At 40.0% G+C, this 27951-nt stretch overlaps 1 protein-coding gene across 6 annotated transcripts in view; it reads left to right on the top strand.

Annotated features, from left to right (window-relative positions):
• LOC131042916 (casein kinase 1-like protein 1) overlaps positions 1-27610 on the top strand; it is a 55862-nt gene extending 28252 nt beyond the window's left edge. For 4 of the 6 annotated variants that reach the window (XM_057976251.2, XM_057976252.2, XM_059216849.1 and 1 more), the window contains 12 exons: positions 594-663; positions 756-904; positions 1003-1098; positions 1226-1296; positions 17474-17535; positions 17677-17740; positions 17832-17916; positions 17991-18117; positions 18265-18347; positions 18465-18531; positions 23578-23717; positions 25415-26444. In XM_057976251.2, coding sequence (XP_057832234.2) covers positions 594-663; positions 756-904; positions 1003-1098; positions 1226-1296; positions 17474-17535; positions 17677-17740; positions 17832-17916; positions 17991-18117; positions 18265-18347; positions 18465-18531; positions 23578-23717; positions 25415-25723 — 1323 coding nt within the window. In that variant the 3' untranslated portion in view covers positions 25724-26444. Of the gene's footprint in view, positions 1-593; positions 664-755; positions 905-1002; positions 1099-1225; positions 1297-17473; positions 17536-17676; positions 17741-17831; positions 17917-17990; positions 18118-18264; positions 18348-18464; positions 18532-23577; positions 23718-25414; positions 26445-26759 lie in introns of those variants that run through there. The other 2 variants (XM_057976255.2, XM_059216852.1) reach the window with 2 other exon arrangements.
• The last annotated feature ends 341 nt before the right edge of the window (positions 27611-27951 follow it).

The raw sequence follows: 27951 nt of genomic DNA, 5'->3' as shown, positions 1-27951 counted from the left end.
AATCTCAGCTGGGGTATTGCTAGTCTTTTGAGAGGATAATGCCATAAAATAGATTTGGTCATTATACCAATCCACCAAACTGTTGCAAAATAACTTTTAATGCTCCAATTTCTTATTGTCGTTTTGGTAATCACACTCGATCATGGCACATCAAAGCATGTTTCTATGTGGCTCTCGACTAATTTTTCTTGTTTGCACTTTTTAGTATAGAGTTTACTGTTATCCCATTCAACTGTCCCTTATTGTTGTAGATACTACTGTAAGCATGTTGCATTACTAACCAAATAGCTACTGAGTCGCCATTTATTTTCTTCAACAACAGTACAATCAAACTATATCTGAACTTTTTTATAGCTGATACAATAATTATATAATTATTTATTGTTGTATTAGTCAAAAGTTTGGTTTTGCTAGTCACTAGAAGATGTGGGGAATGGGTATGCATATGCCCTTAGCAAGTTAGGATACAAGGTTACTTGAAGGACTATATATGGTTCTTAAATGCTTAGCTTTCACTGTAAAAGTAGAGATGGACTTAAGTGCTTGGAAGTGGGCTATTGTTGGTCTCTAATACAGCCACTTTGCTTCTCCAGGAAAATGTGAAGACCAAACACCCTCAGCTTTTATACGAAACTAAGGTTTACAAGCTTCTAATGGGAGGACGTAAGGAATTCCAGTCCTTTTTGGCAGCTTGTTATATGTAAGATTTTCAATAATATTGCTGATGGATGTTTTTCCCCTTTGCTACTTTGCAGCTGGAATTCCAAATATAAGATGGTTCGGTATTGAAGGAGACTATAATGTTCTTGTAATGGACTTGTTGGGGCCGAGTCTTGAGGATCTCTTTAACTTTTGCAATAGGAAGTTTTCTCTTAAAACTGTACTTATGCTTGCAGATCAGATGGTATGGATGCCCATTTCCTTGTATGTTGCATTTTTGAATATTTTGTTCTTTGTTCTTGTTGTTATTGAAAGTACTGATGCTTACGCAATATTTTTCAGTTGAATAGGTTAGAGTTTATGCATTCAAGGAGCTTTATTCACAGAGACATTAAGCCTGATAACTTTCTCATGGGTCTTGGGAAGAAGGCAAGCCAGGTACATCTTTTTTTGTTTTGAAGAGATATAATCTTCTGCCTCTGTTTCTGTGTTTTATAAATCTATGAATTGGTTCTGTTGTCAATGTTTATTCCTCAAGATAAAGATAATTTCACTTATTTTGAAGGTATACATGATTGATTTTGGGCTAGCAAAGAAGTTTCGGGATCCAATCAGTCATCGTCATATTCCTTACAGGTAATCAATGATATATTCTGTTTAATCTTCTTGGTGAAAATTGGATCTGTGCTTTGTGATGTCTGTTCATTTTCTCAACTCTGTCTTAAAACCAAGAAGCTGAAGATTGAGACCTATATCTTAGAGTTCTTCACATTTAAAAAAAATAAAATTAAAATATGGCAAATACTATAGAAAACTCTAATATTTGTCCAAAAACACCATTAAATTCGTATGTTTTGTGAAACAGAAAGTACTGCATCAGGTGTTAAAGAGCATCAATTTATTTTTCTAATCAGAAAATGAAAAAGAAAATCTGTTGGAAATTGGCTATCTGGTACACTGCAAGTGGCTATGCTTGCAATGCTTCTGTTCCTCAATGAAGGTGGCTCCACTCTCCTGCATATCCAAAAACAGTGCTGTCCAAAGCACCTTTCAAATCACCCCACATGATTACAACTGGCATAAGGTGCTTTTCAAAAAACAATGCTGTCCAAAACGGATTCAGCATCGAGTGTGGCCTGGAAAATAATGAGGAAAGGAAGCTTCTGCAAGTCGTAAGGAATAAGGGTCAGTTAAGGTGCCTGTCTGGTTGTGGATGGCTAACTAACAAGCTGCCGGCCTAAGGCCCACGAATTTTCTAGTAGTTGTAGGCCTCACTGTCAGAACCATACATAGCCATTTGTAACTGTTGAAATGAGGTAAGTGCTAGACTGAACTGCCAGCAGTTAGTAAAGTTTATAACTGTCACAGCCATCCGAGCCTGTTATTGGCATATAACTGCCCAGGTAAGACCACTGTGTCTATACTGTCCATGCCCAGTGTAAAGGTAACAACTGTCGCATAAAAGATCAAGACTAGGCGCAGAAAAGAATAAGGCAGGAATTCTAATGGCTTAGTTGGCAACATGAAACTGCTGTAGTATTGAGAATCATGACCCCACAAGCAGGCGCTGGAAGGAAGGAAAAGTATAATGTCCAGCCACAGGTAGAAATTGCTTTAGGAAGGATGTCATGCAGGTGCTTCAGCTCTTCCAGAAGCAATCAGCTATACCCAACAGAGTGATCATGCGTGACAAAAAATAAAATAAACACACCAACAGGACCTGTGACACAACTAAAATCAGACAGAAGCAAAATGGTTGGAAGAAGATAATTTTGGGGGTGCATGATGGCATGAGCGCTGGAATGCTCCTGCATCAACATCCAACACTATAAGTGCCTCCAAAATCTTCAATTGTGGAACTCGATTGTTAATGGCTGAAGGTGCTGCAAGCAAATATGAAATATCCAGCCATTAAATCTCCACCTTGTGGCAGAGTCTTGTGAGGGTTACCCCTTCTAAAAAACTTTCATTGTTAATCTTGTTATTAGTATTTATTACTTTAGGCTTTAAGTGTTGTCAGTTAAGTGTGTGTGTGGGGCTCTTTGAAGAGAAAAAGAACTGAATTTATATTTTGGAGGGGAAGTGAGTTCTCATTTGCCCATTTAAATCCAAGTCAAAGATTTGTGTCATCATGCGGTTTTATGAAATTATTCCTCAAACAGATCAGATATCTTGCTCATTTGTCAGTGGAGATTGGTTGATGAAAACCCCCTGATCCCCATAACCAGCAAGTTGACAAAAACCTGTAGCCAGCATTAAGAAATTATACTCAGGGAATGTATCTGAACATTATTGATTTGCTGATTGAGCTGCTCTTGTCAGCACTTGTTTGTCTGAGTTGGGTGGCTCTCTCTTAGTGCCTAGGAAACTGTATTTTGGTGGTGGTTTTTGTAGCATCCATTTGCTGTGAATATGTTATACTTTTGATAATAATATCTCAGTTATTGTTTTGGCAATTGAATTGACTGCAAGGGTGGTCTTCTGCCATATAAGAGAAATAAATAGTTATTGCAAATTTTTGTTTATCTGCAAGGGTTACAATTCATTTATGCATATTTTATTAAGCTTATTATGGGTGAAGTTTGACCTGATTTGAAATAAGATCCAAGTGTAGTTAAATCAAATTGAAATATATATTTTTTGATCAGTGAGCTGCAGCTCAGGGATGCTATATATATCTATGTTACTCTGAGTTTCCGGGATGGGGATGGCAGGGGATGGGGGGACGAGGTTCCAGTATGGCATTTGTTTTGCCAATTTTGGGGATGGCAAGGGGGATGGCGATATAAAATATAGAAAAAATTTAAAATATATAGGGAAATTTTAAATGTTTATATGAAAACATGGATAAAGCATGCATATATACATTATATTCATATGAAAACATGGATATAGCATGCATATGAAAACATTATAGAACCTTAAATTTTAACATACAACATTTGTGTTCAAAATTCATTGTCAATACTTAATAATACAATATGCATTCATTATTCAGATATTATAATTCATTGCCAATATGCATGTGATATTGAAAAATTAACATACAAAATGCCCAAAGGCTACACATGCAAGGATTCCAGCCAAATCTGTCTCCAACATCATGGTCTTGCAAGGCTGCCATGAAGTTTCCACTTTAACTTTCAGGATGTAAGGGCTGTAAAGGAGTACAGAATATTAGTATTTGTAGAGATTATAGGTTGCAGTTTTTCAACTTTAAATCTGAATAAACACCTTTGACTGTAAGCATTTCCTGTATCAGCAATATAGCAAAATTACCTGATCAAAATCCCCTCCCAAAAATTTATTAAATGTCTGATCTGTAAATATAATGCAACATGCCTTGCAAAATGTAGTCAACCAATAGATTTTCATGTGAATATGCAATAACTTATTTACTGAAACAAAATGAACAAAAATGGCAGCCATCAATATTTCACTATTAAAATACGGTAAAGTCCTGTTGGTTCACGTTTTATCTGTTTACCTCACTGGGTAAACAGGAAGAATACAGAAACTAAATAGCAATGCACAATGCAATTACAAAGGATGTAGCTTTCCATTAATGTCAAAAGATGTTCATATTATAATCTGTCGTCAACATTCCATGTCCTCCAACACCCGGAGATGGTACCATATATGACAGCCGAAGGGGTGCGACACAACTGTCGCGACTCCAACTACCTACCCGTCGGCTAACTAACTGACCGCCGAACACATTATTACCGACGACAACATAAACATAATATACCAACATAACATAATGATTATTCCGGGCAACATCATCCCCCCCAAGAAAAGAAGTCGACTCCGACGACTTAATACAAATTAGAGATGAACGGCAGGAACTACTGACGCTAGTCGGGCCCAAATCTTATACACTTGCTGCATCCTCGCCTGAAAACCTTTTCTGCTACCAGCCGATGCTCAAGTGCGGATTTCACCAATATTGCTTCCTTTGCCATCACAGTCCTCCTGTGCTTAACCCAAACTTGTCTACAAAACACGTTTTTCAGTCTCAGCTTCCACCAACTGCTACTCAATTGATATTGTCTCCCTAGCCAATTTGTCCTCGATAGCCACCCGTGTTGCTCTCCTGACATCCAACTCCTGGGTACGCTGAACTAAGTCTCACGCAACTAGTGCCTCCAACCTGGTGGTCAGCTCCTCCCGAGCCCTCTGTGCATCCACCACGGCAACCTCACGTCTAGCCGAGACATCCTCCGAGTTCCTCAAAGCGTACCAGTCATGCCTGGAGGTGGCCACAATCCGTTGGCACAAATGCTAGGAGCCAACTCAAATCCTCCATCACACTCCCCAAAGGCTAAAAACTGAACTGAATAACTCCCTGGTGTCATACAACTGCGCGGACTTGCAATGCCTTCCCTCAAACTCTGTTTGTTCCCAACCTCCAAATCCGTCTCCCTCTACGGCTTATGGCTTCCCCACCAATGCTTAGCTACAGGCTTCTTTCTCACAATACGGACAACCACAACACTTCCCATGGTCTTCTGTAGCTCAAAATAAACTGGGGGTCTGGGGGCAACGCCCCCAGCGGGGTCGAGGGGCAGCGCCCCCGCGGGGTCTGGGGCAGCGCCCCTGCGGGGTCGAGGGGCAGCGCCCCTCGCGGGGTCCTGGGACAGCGCCCTAGGTGCGCTCCCCAATTTACAACCTTCAGAACCCCACGAAAGTCCATGGCGTGCATCATTTCTGTGATATTTTATGATGTCAAAACCCTTCTTCTACACTCCAATATTTTTAGTGTCTAGGCTCCAGATGTCATCGAATCATTTTTCAATCCGTCGTCGTTTTTTTTTTTTTTTAAGGCACTGTAATGTCTCGCCATACCACCTCCAATCGTGTGGCTGCTTGGTCTACCTGTGGCGATCGTTTTGCCCTTACGTGGCTGTGTGGAATTGTGCGAAATCCCGCTCTCCCTAAGCGGCGGATCAATCTGTAAGAACCCTCGACCCCATCCATCCGCTTCACTCCCTGCGGTAGCTCATGGGCTGTGTGTATTGATCCGGCCGTGCGGTGCGTCCCTTTCCCTGGCTGCGCGGTGATGTGCCTTCGGCCGTGTTCGGTGTCTTCTTCCTCCGCGGGGTTTTATTGCCAAGGTCGGCTGTGCGGTGTGGTCGCTTCTTCCTTTCCTCAGCGGTGTGCGGCGTTTTATATCCTTGCGCGGCCTTCGGTGGCTCCCACCGCACGGTGTGACCACCGCACGATGGTTCCACTGCACGGTGGTCCCACCGCACGATGGTTCCACCGTCGGTGGTTCCACCGCACGGTGGTGTCACCGTCGGTGATTCCACCGCACGGTGGTGTCACCTTGTCACCTTGGCCCCACCGTACGGTGGTCATTTTCCCCTTATTTTTTTTCTTTTTTTCTCTCTCTTTTTTTTTTGACCGTACGGTCGGTATCGTACGACCGTGCGATTTTTTTATATATTTTTTTAAGTTGTCTAGAGAGTCTTCGGCTCGGGTCCCCTGTCTCTGGGATTGCCCTTCATCCTTCTCGGTTTTTCTCGCCCAAAAGTCTCCTGCTTTTGTCCCGTGCCTCTCGAGTTGCTTGCCCGGCCTCTTAGGTCCCCTTCCATCCTCTCGGGTCCCCCTCCGGGCTCTCGAGTGTCTGTCTGGCCTCTCGGGTCCCCTGCGCGCTTCGCGTGGTAAGGTTTCAATTTGTACCCGTTGGTGGCCAATCTATTTTCACTGGTCATTGAAAGACCTGGAACCACAAATTCTACAGGGACCACGACCTCCTTCCCGTACATAAGAAGAAGAAGGATAATAAAGATTTTGAAGGCTGCGGCCTTCCACACAGGGTTCCAATCGGTGCCGACACTCTTCGGATTATTTACGTCGCCAGGGTTTGGGGCGTCTCCCTTCCAATATTCTTTGTATTCCGGCAGGTACACCTCTGTTGGTTGCTCTTGTTCCTCTACTTCGAGCCTGTAGCTTTGGAACATTTCGTAATCCTCCATTTGCCAGTGGAAGAGCCCGTTAGTCGAGCATACCTCATCTTCAGAACATCCCTCCAATTCTAGCACCCCTTCACTGTTCGGCTCCATCGCGTTCTTGCCCTTACTTTCATCGGGACCCCCTTCCCCTTTATTAGAGTCCTCCGAGTCGGAAGAGGCGAGCTCTTCGCCGACATTTTGGGTGTGTAGGTCAATGGTATATTTTCGCCCTCCCTTCTCCATGGAAAGTGTATTTTTCTTCCAGTTGTGGTTTACCCTTGCGTTGATCAACCACACTCTCCCCAGGATGGCGTCATAACCTTTCTTCTTAGAGGGAATAACCACGAAATCTAACAAGAATGGTTGCGTACCAATTGTCACTTGCTGGGCCATCAACAAGCCGAGTGGCTTAATGCCGTGTTGGTCCGCTCCCACCAGGTTGAATGTGGGTGGCCACAGGGTGGGCTTCCCCAGCCGCTTCCATGTTTCTTCTGGTAGTACATTCACCCCAGATCCACCGTCCACAATGGTGTCCTTCAGAATGGTCCCACGGATACCCATTTCTACCACAGCTGGGTGTCTACCATTGCTCAAGGCTAGTAACATCGGGTCAGTCGAAGGGCTGACGGAAACCTCCACCTGTGGTGTACTCTTCGTAGCGGTGGCGGGAACCCCTACCTGTGGTGCACTCGACGATGCAGTGGGGGGAACCCCTACCTGTGGTGCACTCGACGATGCAGTGCTTTGCACATTGGTGAGGATGGCAGTCCTCAATTGTGGCATAGAGTCTAGAAGGTCTTTTACCTTTATCGGCACCTCCATCTGCAAGATTTGCCCAATGATGTTATTTTTTGCTTCCGTACGGGATGATGTACTCGCCACCTCGTTGTCCCGTCGTTCGGTCGTCATCTCATGTTCAATATTGGCCTTTGCCTCCCGTAATCTCTCCTTCTCCGTACGGGGGTCAGGATAAGTGGCTTTTTTCATCTGGGCGCGGGTGATCGCCAGTACTTCTTTCTCACCAGTCTTCTCAGCCTTCTCAATGTTGAGGAGATTAACCCCTGCCTGCGGGCAATTTGCGTCCTCATGGTCGCCTGGCCCACACCAACGACAGAGGTGCTGAGGGGTGGCTTCCTTCGTGCAATCACGGGCGAAGTGCCCCCACTGATTACAGGCCCTACATTGGATAATTGGTCGGCCCTTGGCGTCATACTGGATATGGCTTCCGTTATTGTTATTGTTGCCTCTTCCTCGCCTGTTGTTTCGGTAGCCGCCAGACGAGGCGTTGTTGCTCGCAGGCTGGGACGTGCCGGCTGACGCAGATGGTTCTGTAAAGAGAACCTGTTGGTTACGGGTCCTCATATTGTACGGACACTCCTTGGTAAGGTGTCCGACAATCTGGCAAATATCGCAAAATGCTTTTTTCGGACAAGACCCCTTGGTGTGTCCGTCGGTACGGCAGTCCGTGCACCATAAATCCCCTTCGTCGCCTTTGCTTGTGCTTCCTTTGGTTGCCTTTATCTCTCTCATCATTCGCTCCATATCTTTCTGGAGAGCCCGTACCTTCCGATTAGAGTCGTCATCACTGCTATCACTTTTGTCAGAAGAGGAATCATCCTCCGACGAGGATTTATTTTTCTTCTTCTTGGACGTCTTCTGTTCACTTTCTAAATCCATTGCCCTGTTATAGGCGTCGGAGTATGAAGAGGGAGGTACTATCTTCATTTTTCGTCTAAGGGATTTCTTTAGACCTTCCACGAACCACCGTTTTTTCAGTCCGTCTGCCGGCTGGTTCTCCATCTTTCCTAGCAGCTCTTTGAGCCGCCGGCTGTAGGTTCGAACAGTCTCGTCCTTTCTTTGTTTCGTGCCGTAGATTTCGGCTACGATCTCATTATCGTCTCTTAGGAGACGAAACTCTGCTTGAAATTCCTTCTTCAAGTCTGCCCATGTGCTAATCTTAGCCTTATCCGTATCCGAAAACCAGTCAATGGCTACGCCCCTCAGGGTTGCGGGAAACTGTGTTACCCACTCGTCCTCATCGGTAACACCATTCGCTCCCCAAATTGTTTCACAAGTGCGACAGTGGCGGACAGGGTCTTCTTTCCCATCCCCATGGAATTTTGGGAGTTTTTGTTTTTGTGCCATACCTTGCCTTTTTACTACTGGTGGTTGTTGTCCTACTCCGGATGGGTCAGATCCTATAAGGGGTGCTTGACCGCCGTGCCCCGGTGTCCCTCCGACACTCCTGGCAGCCCCGGTGTCTTCTCCCTCTCCTGCCTCCTCCCCACTCCTTGGAGTTTTCCTAGCCTCTGGTGTGTGTGGCAAGTCCCTCAAATCCCTCAACTGAGTTTTGGTATACTCTATCCTGCGGCGAGTTTCCGCAAGTAACTCCTCCCGACTCCGTGGGTGGCCGCTGGCCTCACCGTCCCCTTTGGAGCGTTCCTCCTCTCTTCGCTTATACCTCTGTCGCCTTTCCGCTTGCTGTTCAAGGATCAAGGCACGTTGGGCTACTGCACGTTCATCTATACATTGCTGCTTATTTTTGTCCTTATTCAGTGTATTGGGCATTAATTCCCAGACAGCTTTCTATATACTTAATGACATAAAAAGTAGAACACTTTTATTCATTCATAATGTGGAAGGCAAGTTTATGCCAACAATATGACATAATTATTACAATAAGTGTTCTTTATTCCGTCCCGTATGGCTCACGGTTCAAATGCCCCTGACCTGGCACCATCTCGTTCTGCTTCCCATTCCTCGTACTGCTGCAAAATTTCTTGGCGTCGCTCCTCCCAGGCAATCTCCTCCAGGCGAGCTTGTTGTGCCAACGATGCTTGTGCTAGCAATCGGGGGAGATGGTTCATCAACCGATTTACCTCCGGACTCACTTCCAACGCTGTCCAGACGGCACTTGGTGGGACTTCTGCCTCCACCGCCTCTCGTCGAATGTAGGTCTGAATGGCTACTTGGAGTAGAATTGAAAATTCTCTCGTCGTGGTGTCTTCTCCTACATAGAGTTCTGTTTGCGTATCGTCGACTTCTGGGTTTATTTCAGCAACGGGTAGGCCCATTGGGTCTGTGCGCCATCCGTGTCTTCCGTTCCGAGTTCGTCTAGGCAACGGCGCCAAATGTTTACCTCACTGGGTAAACAGGAAGAATACAGAAACTAAATAGCAATGCACAATGCAATTACAAAGTATGTAGCTTTCCATTAATGTCAAAAGATGTTCATATTATAATCTGTCGTCAACATTCCATGTCCTCCAACACCCGGAGATGGTACCATATATGACAGCTGAAGGGGTGCGACACAACCGTCGTGACTCCAACTACCTACCCGTCGGCTAACTAACTGACCGCCGTAACACATTATTACCGACGACAACATAAACATAATATACCAACATAACATAATGATTATTCCGGGCAACATCATCATTCACGGAACATTAGAATAAAATATCCAAGGATACTCTATCCTCTCCTCAACAAAATCACTACTTGTGCCAAGATTGCGAGAAAGACCACAAGGCGACTCCAAGGTCTATATGTGCGAACGAGTGACTTTATGTTGGATAGCTTCCTTGGTTATGTATGCTGAAATACAAGGGGGATTTACACTCAACAAATATCATTCACAAGTTGGGACTTAGATGAATATATCAATGAATGCTCTCTTTTTTTTTGTTTTTAGATTCTCAGATTTTGGACTTCAAAAAAAGGATAAAAAAGGATCAAGGTTTAGAAGTTCTAAACTACTCCTTTGAACTCAAGAGATGGTAAAGACTGGGTGAAACTAATAACAACACTTTGTTTCACCACTCTAGGACAAGTACGCAAAGCAGGTGCAATCTTCTAAAGTTATGCAATCGAACTATATTTACTCAAAGCAAAAAAGTTAAAGCATCCACATCATAAGCTTAGGCTAACTTTACACATTGAATGAAAATCATCCATTTAACGAAAGTATGAGCAAGAGTTTCACCAATCTAAACTATCAAATCTTTCATTCATTTAACAACTTTGAAAGCAAATTTACCCTAAGCAAGACTATTCTATTGTTGAAGAAAGTATGTAACCATGCAACCACTTAATAACAATAAGACTTTAAAGCAAATCTGCAAATGAACTTTTTATTATTCAAGTAGCTATAAGCAACAATTTCATCAATTTCTCCACAACCGCAATGAAATGAGAGAACAAGAGTTTATATAGAGTTTCTGAAAACAAATGAAAGACCGAGATCAATTTAAAATCAACAATTGAGATTAAGACAACACAAGCCTAGATAGAGTTTCCCAAAATAACACTAGAAATCAATGCATGAGAGTCAAGTGGTGTTAATAGCCATTTCCTAGGAAGGCACATCCTTATCCTGCTGATTGGCATTGTGTTCAAAGAACCTGGGCACGATCAAGCCGGCCTCTTCCATAGTGACATGTGGCAACATATTGATCCTGTATTCCCATCCGTCCAAGTCGTTTGCACAAGCGGCGAATGCAATCTCCCATTCTAGCTCCTGTTTTTGGAAGGCATCTCGGATGGACAAGAATTTTGATGCCTTGGTCAAATTTTGCTTCAGGACTGGTCTTGTGATGGTGAAGAAAATCTCCTAAGTTTGAGTTTTAGATTTTCCAGCCTCATATCACTGTCTCAGATGGTCTCCTTTTCAAGCAAATCAACAGGTACAAGGAGAATTTTATTTTGTCTATATTTAATCTGCTCCCAATGCCCAATAGCATGCATTGAAGTCATATGCGACCCTTGCTGCAATTATCTTTCCATCAATTAGTTCCTGTTTAGGCATGCCTTTCAATACTCTAAGGCACGGGATAACTCTGTCCTGAATATCCTGAAGGTCAGCCCATGCTTCTGCCATATTTGAAATTTTGGAAAGCAAGAAGGAGGTCTGTCCATATATCAACATCAATTTATCCATGAATGTGGCTGCGTCTTCCCTTTTGCTAGCTATCTACTCTTTAGCTTCTCTGGCTGTCACCTTTTCTTCCTCAGATTTTCAGTCGCTCCTTGTGAAGGATTCAAAAGTAGAGGAGCTGCTGCATCGCCTTGGTTAAGTGGCTTGGTTAGGTGCTGAATGTATTCCTTTAGACGCTCAATTTCCTTCTTATATTCTCTTTTCTTACTCGCCTCTTTATCTATTCTTGCCTTCATGGAAGTGACTGAATTGTCTAATTCTTCCACCTCTTGACCTTTGGTAGTTGGTCCCAAGTCAAAGGTGGTAATTTCATACTCTTGATGGGTTATGTCTTCTTTTGACTTGTTTACTTTTGGTACAACAATTTGGACTATACGGTTGCCTGCTTTGTCTCTCTGGATTGTGGAAAACTTCCTAGCAAGCTTCTTTGCAACAACCTCTCCTAATCTGACCAAGAAATCGGCCGTGTCATCTTCCTCTTCTTGAACTACCATTGGTGTTTTTATTTTCAGTCTTTCTTTCAGTCAATCAAGAATCATAGGCTGCTCAATGCCTTCCTCCTCCTGATCATTCTCTTCACATGGCATATTTTGGCCTCCTCGAAGAGCAGAAATCATTCCCTCTTGAAATTCATTGTCCAAAATATCCACTTCATTATCTGACTCCAATATTTTTGTCCCTGTAGGAGATGGAGGTTCTTCATCTTCCTGTTGGATTGACTCTACATTTTCCCATGGACCGGAGAAGGAATCTTTATCTTAGCCAATGACTCATCAATTGTTAATACATTGTTTACATTCCCAGATGCGACAGAACAAGATGGTTCCAGCCTTCGCTTCTTATGAGCAGGTCTTCTTTTTCCTAGAGTTAATGCTTTCAATGGGTTCGACTTTTTGAGATGCCTCTGCATTTGAAGAATATGCTTCTATTGCACCCATCAGATTATAAGTCAAGGTCATATTCTTTTGTCTTAGCCCATGAACCTACTAATCGACCCACCACTCAGAATACTTGACCACTGTTTCAGACCATCTCACAAGAGGAAGAGGTGCATTCTCATCAAAGCTAGTTTGAGTGTATTCAGCGTCATCTTCCAACTGATTCGGCACATGAAAAAGTTCAGTTGTTCTGATCAAGCTTACTGGTAGTCTGGACCATAGTCTTTTCCTGATGTCAAACTCATTAGCAGCATTTGCCCAAAAATCTACCAGGTCTACTCTATGTCTGCACCTTTTTTCCATTTACTATCCCAATATTGTTGTGAGGCTCATAATCAGCTCTAGACTGGTAGAATTTGAAAGGGTACCATTGCATCTCAAGTCTGACACTCTTAGTTGCTTGTGCTGTTGGGAAAGACTCTTGCATATTTCCAATAAAGAATGGGAAGGGAATAGATGTCTTCTGCTTTTCTCTTTGGAAGCCTTGATAAGTCTCCAACCGTCTAAGGACCTCAAGCAGGACCATTCTGTTGGTAGGATAGATTGGAAGTCGGTAAGGACAACTAGTAAAACCTTGAACTCTTATGTATGTGAATTTTGGAAACTGGATAAACCAAGATCCATACTTGCTGATCAAACTCTTGGCTTCAAGAGAAAGCTTTTGATGAGTTCCTCCTTGTAGTGTCCTTGTGATATACATCAGGAATGCATCATTTACCCGCTTGAAGTGGGTTTTCTCACTAAGCTGTAGTTGCGGGTAACAATCATAGGACTTGAACTTATTCTCTCCGTAGCCTACTACACCTTTGCAAATCAATCCTGTGTATCTATAATTTTTAGCCAATAGGTAAACAATGTAGGAGCTCATGTAAAATGATTTTGTCCTTTCTAAGTTCTTCAGCTGTTCATCAAGATAATTACCAATTATTCGTGACCAATTGAACATTTTAACACCTGAGGTGATCTTATCAATGAAATAATACATCCATGTTTCAAATGGTGCACCTTGAGGGCTTACCATTACTCTGTTCAGCAGTAAGATCATGTCACCATATTCTTCTTTGCAGTCTGTGTGCAACTTCTTTGGCACTTTCTTGAGGGAAGTCTTGGGCTTTTCTAACCATGACTTGTTGATATTTGTTGCACAGAGGTTAGGCTGGTCCTCATAAAGTCTTTGGGTGTCCTCTTTGGTTTTATATGAGGTTTTGTTGTAGTTCGGTATTGTTGGTGGATGATTTATCATCTACCGAACACTTAAAATAAAATACCGCAAGGATACTCTATCCTCTCCTGAACAAAATCACTACTTGTGCCAAGATTGCGAGAAAGACCACAAGGCGACTCCAAGGTCTATATGTGCGAACAAGCGACTTTAGTGGGATAGCCTCTTGGGTAGTGTATGCTGAAAATCTCAAGGGGGACTTGTTGTGAGGTTTTCACACATCGCCCCATCACAAATGGGGACCCCCACTTTTTTTGTTTTCTAGGTTAGTCGTCTTAGCTTAGTTGTTAGTTGATGTCGAGTCTGAGCTATTAGCCTTTGCATTAAAGAGATCTAGGTCGTCAAGAAGTCAAGAGTCAGATGTGTAGTCTTGCATGAGTGTGAAGAAAGTAAGTTTGCAAGGTCTACATATCAAGAGTTCAACCATGAGTAAGGAAGGTTTGCCAATTTGAAGGTCACTTCAAGTGCTCCTCTTAAAGGAAAGAACTTCACTTCATGAACATTCCTTGTGTAGTGAATTTCTTACACTTCTCCCATAGAGCGAAAACTCACTCTAAGATCTCATGTTGAGCAAGTTATTGGGTATTGAAGTTGAGAGCGTAAGTGAAAATGAGCAAAGGGGAGTTTGGTCTTGGTTTGAAATCCACTTCATGAGCTTAACCTTAGGAGCAAACTTCATCTTCAAAGCCTCAGGAGTGAATTTCACCTTCAAAACTTCATGAACTTAGAGTTTGGAGCAAACTTCATGCTTGAGAGGATTCAAGCACAAAACAAACTTCATGACTTGCTGCCTTGGAGCGAACTTCATGACTTCAACTCTTGGAGCGAACTTCATGAGTTGCCAGTTTGGAGCGAATTTCTTTAGGTTAAAAGTGGAAGAATGAGGGAAAGTCAAAAGACGCTTACTCCATGATCAAACACTCAAGCGAGCTTCATGACTTCATGTATTGGAGCGAACTTGAACTTCATGAGTTGCCTTATTGGAGCGAAATTTCCAACTTCATGAGTTGCAAGTCTGGAGCGAAATTCATGAATAAGCCAAGTGCTAGGGCGGAGTTCAAGCTTCATGTGCCATCTTTTCTAACTTGGCGGACTTCTTATTTTCCAGCCACTTTCATCTATGCCACCTTGACCTTAGGCGGACTTCATAGTTGTTTGGCCACAAGGCGAACTTTCATGTTAAATTTTTTTTCTCATGCCAAGGTGAACTTCATGGATCTTTGGCCAATTTGATTTTATCCCTTGGACCCTAGGCAAACTTTGAACATTGCTAGGCCATGGTGGATTTTTGACATGGTTTTGCCATATCACTTCTTTGCCTTGTGCTAGACATTGTGCTACTTGGGTAGGACGGACTTTACCGTCTCTTTGGACATGTTTTCATGTGCTTGGTCGGACTTTGAACTTCATTGGACATGGTTGTCTAGGAGGGCGGACTTTGTCTTCCTCATGCCATATTTCCCTACCTTCCTAGGGCGGACTTTGCCTTTGAATTGCCATCTTAATTTTGTTTTCGGCGGACCTTAGGCTTAGCAAGCCATCTAGCATGCTGGGCGGACTTTGACTCATGTTTTGACATCCTTTTCATAGGCAAGTCAGACTTCATGCATGCTTTGGACAGTCCTCTTTATAGTCAGGTCGGACTTTGCTTCATTTTTGCCATCCTTTCTAACTGCAGGTCAGAGTTCATGCATACTTAGGCCATGCCCCTTCAAGGCTAGGCGGACTTCATGCTTCCTTTGCCATACTCATCCTTAGGCAGGTCGGACTATGAGGCTGATCGGCCATACCTCTCACCGTGCTGGTTGGAGTTTGCAGCTGCTTAGACATATCTTTCACCTTGGCTAGGCAGGCTTTGGGCATCATTGGACATCGAATTTCTTTTTTACCATGCTGCCATCCTTTCCTCTATTGCCATGTTGAAGTTTTGATCTTTTGGAACAAAACCCTAAGTCCTTGCTTTTTCCTTGAATAATTTTTTGATTCTGAAGACATGGGCACTGACACAATGACATAAGGGACCAAACCCTAGGTCTACTTTCAAAAAAGCAGAAAAAAACAAAAAGCAAAAAAGCAAAAAGCAAGCCAAAAAGCTGCTTCCCGGATTGGTCCCAAAATGCCAAAACTAAAAAAGGCAAAAAAGCAAAAAGCAAAAAAACAGAATTCCTAAAAAATAGAAAGGTATCAGAATTGACTCAAAGCAATTGCGATCTTCGTCCTTCATCCCTTCTGAGTGCTTTGGTGATGCCTAGACACTGATTGGGGCATGATTTCTCCATTTTGCTTGGATGACCTCTCAAAAAATTCTAACTCTAAACTCTCGAAATAGAGACTTACAAGTCCCCGTCCCAGAAATGTACTATTGCTGAGGTGTGGAGACTACAAATAAAAGAAACAAAAAAATGTTTTCTTTTTAAGCATTTGAGTCTTTTTATTTTTAAATGTGCTGGGAAAATTGGTATGGCTGGCCGTTTACGGGACGGTTAGGGGACGTCACAGGCATCCCCAATCGTCCAGGGGACGCGGGGACATCCCCTTTGAGAATCACTGCCATCCCCAAGTTTCTGGGAGGTTTTCCACAGATTTTGCAATTTTGGGGATCGGGGGAGCGGAAATCCCCTAGCCATCCCCATGTTGCCAGAATGTCCCCAGTACGGGGACGGGGGATTTTAGCTCGGGGACGCATCCCCAGGTAACGTAGATATATATTAATAAAAATGAAATTTACATTTTGGGCTCTTGCTACTACCTGAACTATATGCTATCACATATTGCTGTTATGTCAGGAGGCCTCAAAAGCCTCACAGGTTTCCTACCACATTCCTATCTGCTATATTATATTGCTTAATTTCTAAGTTGACTTTAATCCTTTAACTGTTCTCCTCCACGTGTGCGAGGCTCATGAACTCATACATCCATTCAGCTCCATGTATGGGTTCCAGACTTGCAATTTTTTTGAGGAAGGAACAGCCCTTTGCTGCTTTGTTCTTGTGCTGTAGGAATGTGTCGGTGCTGAAGTTGGAGAGGAATGGGAGCCATGGAACAGCTGCTTGAGTGTCAAGAAACCATCGGATATCTTGTGGTGCAGGAATACCAATCCCCAATCTGGTCACCTCCAAACCCCCTAGAAAATCTTTCTTTATCATGTCCCATGAGAGGGCCAAGACCAATGCCTTCAATTACCTAAGATCCAACAGTGAAGCCACAAGCCTAGAAGACATGGAAATTTAATTGAAATATTGATCACCCTAATTGGGGATATTATGCTGCAGGGGACAAACTGGCAACTTAGTATATAAATCTTTGGTTTTTAAATTTTATTGAGAACTTGAGAGTAATTGGCAGCATTGGATAATTTTTTTTATGCACTATATTTGGCATGAAATAACAATAACAGTTATTTCCATATTTTTACTAATATTTCAGCATTTTTTGATTTGTTGGGTTTTTCATGTTCTAAATCTGAGTAGTTGAATTCGATTTACACTTCCAGTTTACCATATCAATGCTGTGTAAGTGATATGCTACTGCTTTGAACTGTTAAATAACTGCCTGTGGAATTTAAGTCTTGATTCACTTTGCCACTATTAAGTTTAAGTGGATTGTGCAGTTGTACTTTATACCATTTGTTGATGAAGTATATCAAATTATTTGTGTCTTGTCAGCTATTCCTATTATTATTACTTATTGTCAACTATTACTAATAAAGATGTTTAAAACCTTAAACTTTGAGCTAACCATTAGACTTGTCATACAGGGACAACAAAAATCTAACTGGGACTGCTCGATATGCAAGTGTGTTTACTCACCTAGGGGTTGGTATGTACAGTCTTCTATGTGTAGTTATATCTTTGTGATTTTGTGATTAAATTTCTGTGTGAATTTAAAAATTGGCCTATTTTTAATGGATTCAATATGAATTTCTCATTTCATTGGTTGCATTAATTATTGTATGGCCAGAGCAAACCCGGAGAGATGATTTGGAGTCTCTTGGATATGTACTTATGTATTTTTTGAGAGGAAGGTATGTCAATTTGACTTTGTTTAGCCCCAAAGGCTATGACTTTGGTTTTCTAATGAATTTGAATTTAACTGAATGACATTTTGTTTTACAGCCTTCCCTGGCAGGGTTTGAAAGCAGTTACCAAAAAGCAGAAGTATGATAAAATCAGTGAAAAAAAGATGACAACCACCTTTGAAGTAAGAAACTCTCTACAGAACTATTAATTCTTATGTTAACGATCAGCCTTTCTTAATGTGTAAATATTTTCCAGGTCCTGTGCATGTCTTACCCCCCAGAGTTTTTAAATTACTGTAATTATGTACGGAAATTGCACTTTGATGATAAGCCTGACTATGGATTCTTGAAAAGCATGTTTCGTGATCTTTTCATTCGTGAAGGTATGCTATCGTTTGGAGTACTGACACAGCTTACAAAATCTCATTTCCTTTGGGGAAACTTCTATGCTATTTGTTGTCCAGCTTACATATGTGGTTGACTTATAGAGTAATGCATTAAGTTATGAATCTTCCTCGTGTAACCTGCAGGATTTGAATGTGATTATATTTTTGACTGGACAATTTTGAAATATCAACAAACCCAGATTGCTAAGCTACCTCCAAGAACTCTTGTAAGGAGCTTGTTTTAACGTTTTTCTACATCTGATCAAGAAATACCTTTATAATTTTGGCTGGGCGTTTCAGGTATATTTTTTTAAAGATTTATATATGTTGTAATTGCCTGGCAGGATGCAGCTGGAGGATCAAGTACTGGGCCCACATTAACAGCTGGTGCTATTTCGGAGAGGTATTCAGGTATTCTTTTATGCTATATTAGATATATACTCTTTTGATTATTGAAGTGATTTACCTTTTTACTCTCTTTAATACTAATGTGGATTAACTTTCATAATTTTCTGTTTCAAAATTACTTAGCCAAGCTGGTTGAACCAATTGTTTTTACTATTTTAGTACCATGACTTCAAAAATCATTTTCGGGAATAAATCAGCAAACCAAATGAGATCTTAAAATAAAGGGGAAAAAATTGAGCTTTCAAAAAATTAAAAAAAGAGAGGAAAACTTGCTATTTTAAAAAAAATTTAATGTCATTTTAATCACACATAGATATAGAGAGCAAATAAAAGTGAGAATTTACTCTGAATTTTATAGTATAGAGTCATCTATGTTCATATTGCTGATTACATTCACAATGCACACTGCATAGTGCATAAATACTAACTAGATATTAATAGTTCTCAAATTTTGAATTACATACTTTGTAGTTTGTACAAAGTCAACCTACGAACTAAGTACAAAGTTACCAAAAATTGAACATAGCCTACTATTTTTGTTGCTATAAAGAGAGCTATGTTAGAGGGCTGCAGGTCTTGATGAATCTTTAAGGTCAAAGCCTCTCTTGTTTCGTTCAACCACAGCACTAATAATGTTGGCCTCTTTAATGATATTAAAATCCACCTGACAAAAAGGACAATCATTTGCGATCCAATTCAAAATCTGGATCAATCTCATCAAGGTTGGTCGGTTGCTCTTCCTCAATGGCTCCTGATTTTTATCATATAGAAAATAGATTTGGTAATTGAAACAAAGCATTGACTACAATTTAGAGTTACAAGTGTAAGTATTTAAAATTGTAACCTCAAGCTTTCTTCAACTTTAGGTGGAGGTTGTGGTTAAAGCACATGAAGTCAAAAATCTGTTTTGTTTTGCATTTCTTGGAATATGTGTTAAAAAACAGTCAACATATGCTCACAAGCAGATGAATTGCATTGCTAGCTTAAAATATTCATTGCCATCCATAATTTTTTTTATGTCTCTCCCTACACAAACTAACCTATCCTCATGAAGGCATTAGTGAAAGATCAAGGGCTAGACTATGAGTATACTAACTTCTCATGTATTATGAATATATATGAAATTAAGTATGACTGCATCCACAGTCTATATTAATGTTACTATTAACTTCTGCATGATAACATTATCAAGCTTCATATATTAAGCACATCCCCATGCATACCACCAAGAACAAGGATGCTACTGCATGTAACTGAATAACAGTTCTGATCTGATCTAATCGATGGTGATATCACTGGAGGCTTTTGATTCCTTTCCTTTATATCTCTCCATGTGAGGGAGAGGTCATACCTCTTCAACATGTATGCCCTTTGACAAGAGACACACCCTTTCACCATTAGCACCCTTTGAAAGAGTGCAACTCTTCATTATTTCTGCCCTTTGAAAGGGACACAACCTTTCACAATTTGATCTGCACTTCTTATTTAAATCAGATCTGCATGTCTGATTCCCCAAATTATCCCCCCTCAAATGAGGTTCTCTTCTCCCTTTTATATCTCATGTTTGAGGGAGTCACAACTTTTCATTTTATGTCTTTTGACCATTCATTAACTTAATTAAATTTTAATTGTAATTAATTATATTCTTTTATATTTTAATATTATTATTATTATTTATTATTAATTTCTATATCAAAGTGGGGACATTACACTCATCACTTTTTTGGCCATATCCACACCTTCATTCAAATAGCCATGAGGGATATCTCCCCACACACTAGTGTCAAAACATTTATTAGAGGCTTTGAAAATTTGACAACTTTTTGTGCCTAATCCCAAAAACTTGCAAAAAACTTCCTGTTTCTCTTTATTTTGCCATCCATTTGATTGATGAAGCTAGACTCCATGTACTGATTTGAAATGAATAGTTGCTTCAAATACAGTTTTTGTTGGCAAGGAGTTTGCAATGCAAGAAAGTGAATAGCAAGTCTTGTTACCCTTGGTTGAAGTGGTTTCATGCCTTCTATCAAGGTATGCATCATACAACACCCTTGTGTGATTGTAGATGAACTTGATAATAAGGTGAGTATTTTGCAATTCCTCCTTAACACATTCAAGCTTTCCAATGTACTCTAGGGTTAGATCAAAGTAGTGTACTATGGATGGGCTGAAAAACATAGAGGGATGCTTGTTTATTGGGAGTCTCCTAGCAACAATGCAAGTAACGACATTGTTTATAATAAATTTGAGCAACATTTGATGGCCCTAAAACTATGATCACTTCTTCAAACAATTTGAACAACGCACTTGCGGATTTGATCTTAAACAGATCTTTTCAAGTTCATAGGAAACAAGCAAGTTGATGAGGTTTTGATTTCTTATATTTGTTTGTCCATTTGTCATTATGATGCATCTGATCTTTCCCAATTTAATCGATGTTTGGTAATAACATTCATAATGTCTTTTATGGCATCATTAAGCATATCATCCTTTCAATGATTTGAAAGATGGGGCTTTGAACCCAAAACTTTTAGCTGCAATATCATCTGCCATAACTTGCTAGTATGGAGACTTGTCAACATTGGAATGACAGGCTAAAGGCATACTAGAAATTCCCAATCGCCTATTTTGCATGTTTGATGAATGTTCTTCCTCCATCTTGTACTCCTCGCCAAAGTGGTTTGCAATCCCATGGAGTAGGAGGTGCAAATAAAGAATTAATATTTCCTCTACTTTTGTTTGGGCAATCAATTTCAAAACTAGGTATTGATTTGGACTACTCAAAGATTGTTGTGGTGGGTGCACCTCATCTGGAGAATTGGTGCTAACATTTGAAGAATCAGAACTCAGTTTTTGTTCTTGCTCTTTTGGCCTAGCCTTAAAAGCCATTTGTGCTTGATATGTCATATCTGTGATCATCTTTGCAAGGATTTACAACATGCCTTGTCTCTTTTGCCAGAGGCCATTTGAAGTGGTATATTACCTCATTGTAAACATGCATGCAACAATTGCATTTCACCTTGTTTATACTTGAGCCTGTTGCACAATATGTCCAAGCAAAGTCTCACATGGCATGATGACCAAATGTATTAAAAAAATAGTACAATCTTTTTTTTTTTGGAGGTTATAACGTCTGCCATATCATTCCCAGTAAAAACTTTTATTGCACCAACCTTAGCACACTTGCCTTTTGATATGCCTAGATCCCCAATGCCAGATCACTCAATGTACCAAAGTGATGGTATGGAGAAGCAATTTTCTTAATATACCAAACCTTTTGATATGCCTTAACCTTTCTACATATTTGAAGGTACATGGAAGAGTGATAGTGTGTCGAAAGATGTATATGAGTAGAGTGGCACAAAAAGAAATAGCATGTGGGCTTGGTTTCCTCCAATGGTAGATCTACTCACGAGGGCTATTTGGAGCACATAGGCATGGTTCTCTATATGACACTGTGATCCCTTATGTGTTGGATCTTCATTCAAACAATAGCTTGAAGAAGAGAGAGAAAAAGAGAAGAAATGTAAGAGAAGATAAGTGTGGTGAAAAGTATTAGTCTCTTTGTCAAATCTAATTCTATGGCATCACTTCCCAAGGTATGAGAGTAATCTTGTTGAATACTGTGTTTGGTGTACTGTAGAGGGGTTTAAGGATTTTTTTTTGCAACTGAGTATATTGGAATCACAAATGTTAAGTACTTAACAATATGATAAAGTCAAACATATATAATATCAAACAATAGTTAAAATCAAACCCTAATTCTAACCTTAAATGCTGATTTTCTCTAACCCTAAATACTAAAATGTTAGTCTTCAGGGTTAGGTAGGGTTAAACATTAAAATAATTCAATGTTTAAGGTAGGGTTAGGCTGTTTTTGCTAACAAAAAAACTTATTCCTAGCCCTTAAGCTGAAAAAAATTCATTGTGTTTAGCATTAAGGTTAGTGTTTTTTTGTTGTTGACAAAAGCCTAAATCTAATTGTATGTGCTGAAAAAGATTCAGCATTTTAATTAAGGATTAGGGTTTTTTCAATAATAAAAAAATCCTAATTCTAACCAAAAACACCTAAAAAAATTTACTCTCTAGGTTTAGTTTTACAGCTTTTTAGGGACTTGTTTTGGTTAAAAAAGTCCAACTCTCCTAAATCTAAATGCCAAAAAAGTCAGGATAGGATCAGGGTTATGGCCTTCTCTGCAAAAAAATGATGAATTGTCTTTTAAAAAATCTTACTTGAAGCCTGAAGGATGAAATCTCAATAAAATTAGTCTGAAAATTGTTGAAAGCTTGAAGTTTGTCATCTACAGCTGCAAATTCGAAGAAAACAGATAAATGTTTTATGAAGAAAAATCACTCAAAAAGGGAAATCAGATGATTTTGGCATTCAATTTTCAAAATTTTCAATAATTCAGTATACTGACCATTTTTAAAAAAAATTAGGCAAAAAGCTAAAAAATCACATGGCTGATTTATTTTGAAAATCACAAATTTTGCAGAGTAAAAATTGCCAGAAATGGTGCTTTATGATCTCATGATTCCCTGTTATCTTTTGATGAGTTTTGCTTCAATGGAACCCTTTTTTTGATTGGTAACAAAGTGATTCTTTTAGCATGAATGGTACTACATTAACACAAGTAGTCTGAACCTGCGAGCTCAATACGCAATGGATCAGCAAGGGAACAATGTCTGTGATCACAATGGTCCTGTGAGGGTTTGAACCTTGGTGGCTAGAACAATGATGCCACTATTTAACTATCGCACTATGCCATGAATGGCGCTTCTCTGGAGTTTTTTACCTTAACATGTCAATTTATAATTATAAATTATAACGTAACCCCATAATGTGATGTAGATTTAGAGAATTATTTTTCTGCTGTATTTTAGAATTCAGGTTTATATTTTTTTCCAGATATAAAATAGTTGGTTAAAAGTTAGATATTAAATCATATTGTCTGCTTGAATGAAATTAGCTGCATTTTCTGTTGTGAGTATTTCCAGAATTTGACAATGTTTGTTTTGGTTTGTGTCCTGTGTTTTTGAAATTTCCAGGTCGTCAAGATGAAAGGGACAATCTGTGCAATAGCTCTCCTGTTGCCCGCAGAAAATTGCCTTCGGCCATTTTTAATTCAAGTAGTCTATCTAAGCTCAAGTCCCCTGTAGCCCATGAGATGGGAACTGCAAAGGATTCGGTGAGTTCAAACAGGTTGAAGCTTAAAGATTGTTTACAAAAATGCTGCTGTGGTTAATCTTTGTAGGAATAAAGAAATCGATGACGATTCTGCTAGTTTATATATGAAGCTTACAGAACAGATAACCCTTTAGCCACCAAATTTGCCTTTATGTGTTGTGCAATCTGCAGCATGGGAGATGTGTAATTGCAAGTCCATGTTAAATTACAAAAAGGTTATTTTTGACCTGCTTTCTTTCATTGGAAATTTGGAAGCCTGTGCGGTTAGGGAAAGGATGCAAGCTTAATGGAGCACTACAATTTCAATCTAGAATGTTTTCTGATTTTGAAAAATCATTCTATATCCATCCATTGAATCTTTTTTGTGATTATCTATGCATGTGGTTTACTCTGTAATAGATGAATATGGTAGAGTTGACTATATTGTGGCTCCTAAATTTCTTAATACAACAGATTGGCTTGAATAACATAACTCTGTTATTTTCAAGAAGACTTGAATATAAATCCTAAAGCGACAAGAAGCAAAGCATTTTCTAGTGATGGCTCTGATTAGTAAAAATGAATCAAGTTCACCAAAGAATATTCATGATTTTCTGGGTTCTCATCTGAAATGGATTTTTTGATGTTGTAGAAGGAATATAGGCATTTTCTTATGATTATCTTCTAGGTTCCTTTGGTTGGATGTTATCGTAGTCTAGAGCCCTGTAGCTCATACATCGTGGACTGCAAAGAATCTGGTGAGCTCAAACTGGTTGAAACTTAAATACTGGTTGTGGGTTCTCATTTGAAATGGATTTGTCAATGTTGTAGAAACAATATAGATGTTTGCCTGTGATTATATTAGCACAGTTTAGAGCCTTGTAGCTCATGAATTGTTGACTGCAAAAGATTCAGCAAGTTTAAACTGTTTGAAGCTTAAAACACCGTTTGCAAAAATGCCGCTGTGGTAAACTTGTGTAGGAATGAAGAAATCCATGAATAATTCTGCTGATTTATAGATTTTCTGTTTACAGCTTAGAGGGCAAGTGTAGCTTTGAAGTTGACAAAGCAGATGACCCTTATCATGTCACTCCTATTTTGCTAGTAGATATTTTTCTTGTCTAATTTTTGATGAACATGGTTGGTGTGCACATGCAAATTTATATTAAAAAAGGTTATATATTTTCATGTGACTTCTTCCATTGGAAGTCACTGTGTTATGTGAAATGATGTACCCTTAATGGAGCGCTACAATTTTAAAATATTCATATGCTTTAACGGGTTCTCGTCTGAAATGTATTATTCAATGTCGTAGAAACAATATAGGTGTTTTCCTGTGATTACTTTCTAGATTCCTTTGGTCAAAGTTTTAGTACGGTTTAGGATACACAAAGCAAATTGGCAGCAGGTGTGAGCAGGTCTGCGATGCAATGTGAAAGACAGCAGTGCAAATCTATTGCTTCACAAGTGTGGATCAAATCTGCACTGTTGTTTTGGTGCAATTTTCTGCTTTGAAGGATAATTTTGAATTTGCTTCCTGCTGAAAGTGTGAAGAGCATTTCTATATGTAGTAAGTAGAGAATACATGTTTCATCCTTCAGAACATTGAGTTATGCCTTTGATGGGAAATAAACTAAAATCTCGTAAGCTATGTTGTTGCATGACAAGAATACAATAATTTTTTTCTGACAGTAAGCAATTTGTAATTTGGACTTGCAGGTAGGCATAGGGTTTACAGAATCACAACGCATGCGTTTGCCATCTACTGGTCAGGGAAGCAACATATCAAGGCGAGCTACAATTTCCAGCAGCAAGCAAGTTGTGGGAGGGCCTCAGACTGATTCGCTCTCACCACCTGTTTCTAATATGATTCCATTTGGGATTGTTGGAGCTTGGCGAAATTCTCCAGTAGGTTTTGAAAGTTCCAAGCATTCAGTTTCTAATCGTGATTCATCAAATTCTAGGAATTATGAAGCTACATTGAAGGGCATTGAGAGTCTTTCTCTTGACAAGGGCAGAAAGCAATAACAACAAATGCTAATGGAAGCTGTTGGTGTTATGTTTGTATCGGAGCAGTTTTAATTCAGGGGGGCCAAGTTGTCTGCTCCTTGAAATTCCATTTTGTACATGATGCTGGAGATATTTTTCTGTCTGACAAAAAGATTCAGTGGGCCTTAGTTAATAGATAATGTTGTAAATTTTACCAGCTTGGTTAATTGAGCTTACTCAATTGAAATCCAAACTGCACATTTACTGAATCCAGCTGCCCAGTTTCCTTGGAAGTATTGGCCTTATTGCTCCAATTTCCTTACCGTTCTTGTAAATTGAAAATGTACAAAATGGGAAATAAGAAACCTGCAATTGTTTCGTCTGATCAGATTCATTTAAGTCAGTACCAAGGCCAAACCTGCAATCATTTTATTTGACCTGTGGCCTTTTATGACCTTGTAATGTGAGTGAACTCTAATCATTGATTTGAACTTATCTCGAAGTGTTATGCATTGCAGCAAATGCATTTGATAGTTCCTGTAGTGCCTTAGTGGTTCCTTGGTTTAACAATTGTGTTCTTGAATTTGAAGGGACATGCCAGGAAAGGCTGGTGTGGCCCCTTGGTTTCTTTTGTTACATTGAAATATTTGTCACAGAATTTAGCTATTATCTGCATACTGCAGTTCTTGTACAAGAACATTTTTGTAACACTCTTGTAAAACCTAATACTGTTATATTTTATATATGTACTGTTTTTCTAGTTACTAATGGTACATATCTGGGCATAATGCATCAAGTATGCAGCTTTGGACTTGAAAATTGATCAAAAGGCGGCCCTGCTTAAGGTTTAAGATTTTGTAATGCCTCTTTGGCAGGGAGGCACCATGTTTCATGGTTCTAAAGTTTTTGTATACTAGGATGTTTTTAAAAGTTTTAACCACCTTCTGTTTCTGACTTTGTGCATGTTTAAGATCTTTGATTTTTAAGTTGTTTATTATGGTTTTGGCTGGAATATGTTGTTGAAAGGAAAGCTGGAATTATATGATTTTTGTAATTAGTTCTATTTTTGTTGCAGGTGGAGTGCCCATGGGTTCCCAAGATATAACATTAATGCAGGTTGCTTCGTTTAGGCCTATCTTTCAAGAATGGACAAGGGTGTGGTGCTTGTCCACTGGGGAGCTTTTGCATAGAATTGGCTTCTTCTCTCACATGTCACGACTATCCCAATTTGTTGGCAAACAAGGTGAAAGTGATTTGTGTCTCAGTGGAGTACATGTGAATGTCAGAGCATCATCTCATTGCACCTTACAACAAATGCTACTCGAGTGGCTTGACATGGATTTCCTTCATCCCTCCATCCACAGTAAAGCAAAGCTGGCCAGGTGCTTCGTGGTTTTTGACATTGCAGGAACTAATGTTGTGCACCACTTGGGCCTTTTCACCTCGTTAAAAAGCTGGAGGTGCTTGTCTATTAATGGTGCGATATTAGTTAATCTGTATCTTGGTAAGGAAGATATTATCTATGAAATAGGGGCCTGAATCACAAACTGTGGTAAAGTTTTGGGGATCATCTGTAGTAGTTGCCATTGCTGAAGGGGTAGATAAAGACTACCCTTTTTGTAACAGCTGTGTTCTCCTGCTTTCCCTTCGCTTCTTTATATGTGGTTGTTGGTTGGGATTGTGGGCAAGGGCCTTTTGAACTATATGGGGATTCAGTACACTGCAAAGTGTTGAGGAAGGCATGAAAAGAGGTATAATTGATGATTGTTGAGGAAGCACACATGTTTCATCTGTTTCATCCCCATGGGTGGTTGTGTAGGTTCTTGGTCTTGGACCTTGTTATGTTCATGTCCAAGGGTTTCCTTTGGTTATCGAGAGGACAAACTCTGTTATTCAGAAAAATGCAAAATATAATTTTATATGCTTGCTTGGATATTCTTAAGATCCTTTTGCATTCTACGTTGCAATGTCTTGAACTATGGAGTATTCATGCATGTGTTTTTCTTGCCGAGTGTGGCTCTCTAGGTTAGTGGGTAATGGGGAATTGTTCTCCACTTTTTTCTTGGAACACTACTAGAGTTTATACCCCACTGTAAACTTCTTGTTTGAGTGATACCGTTAAAGGAGTTATGATGATAAGGTTGCAATTATTATACTTTTTAATACCATTAGAAACTATTAGTCTAACGATATAACGATATGTCGGGGGTATTGTATTTGGCATCAATTTAGTAGTGTTATAATTTTAGTTAGTTCAATCAAATTTC

Source organism: Cryptomeria japonica, chromosome 1 (assembly GCF_030272615.1).
Source record: "Cryptomeria japonica chromosome 1, Sugi_1.0, whole genome shotgun sequence".
Classification (NCBI taxonomy): domain Eukaryota; kingdom Viridiplantae; phylum Streptophyta; class Pinopsida; order Cupressales; family Cupressaceae; genus Cryptomeria; species Cryptomeria japonica.
This window is presented reverse-complemented; position numbering and strand designations above follow the sequence as displayed.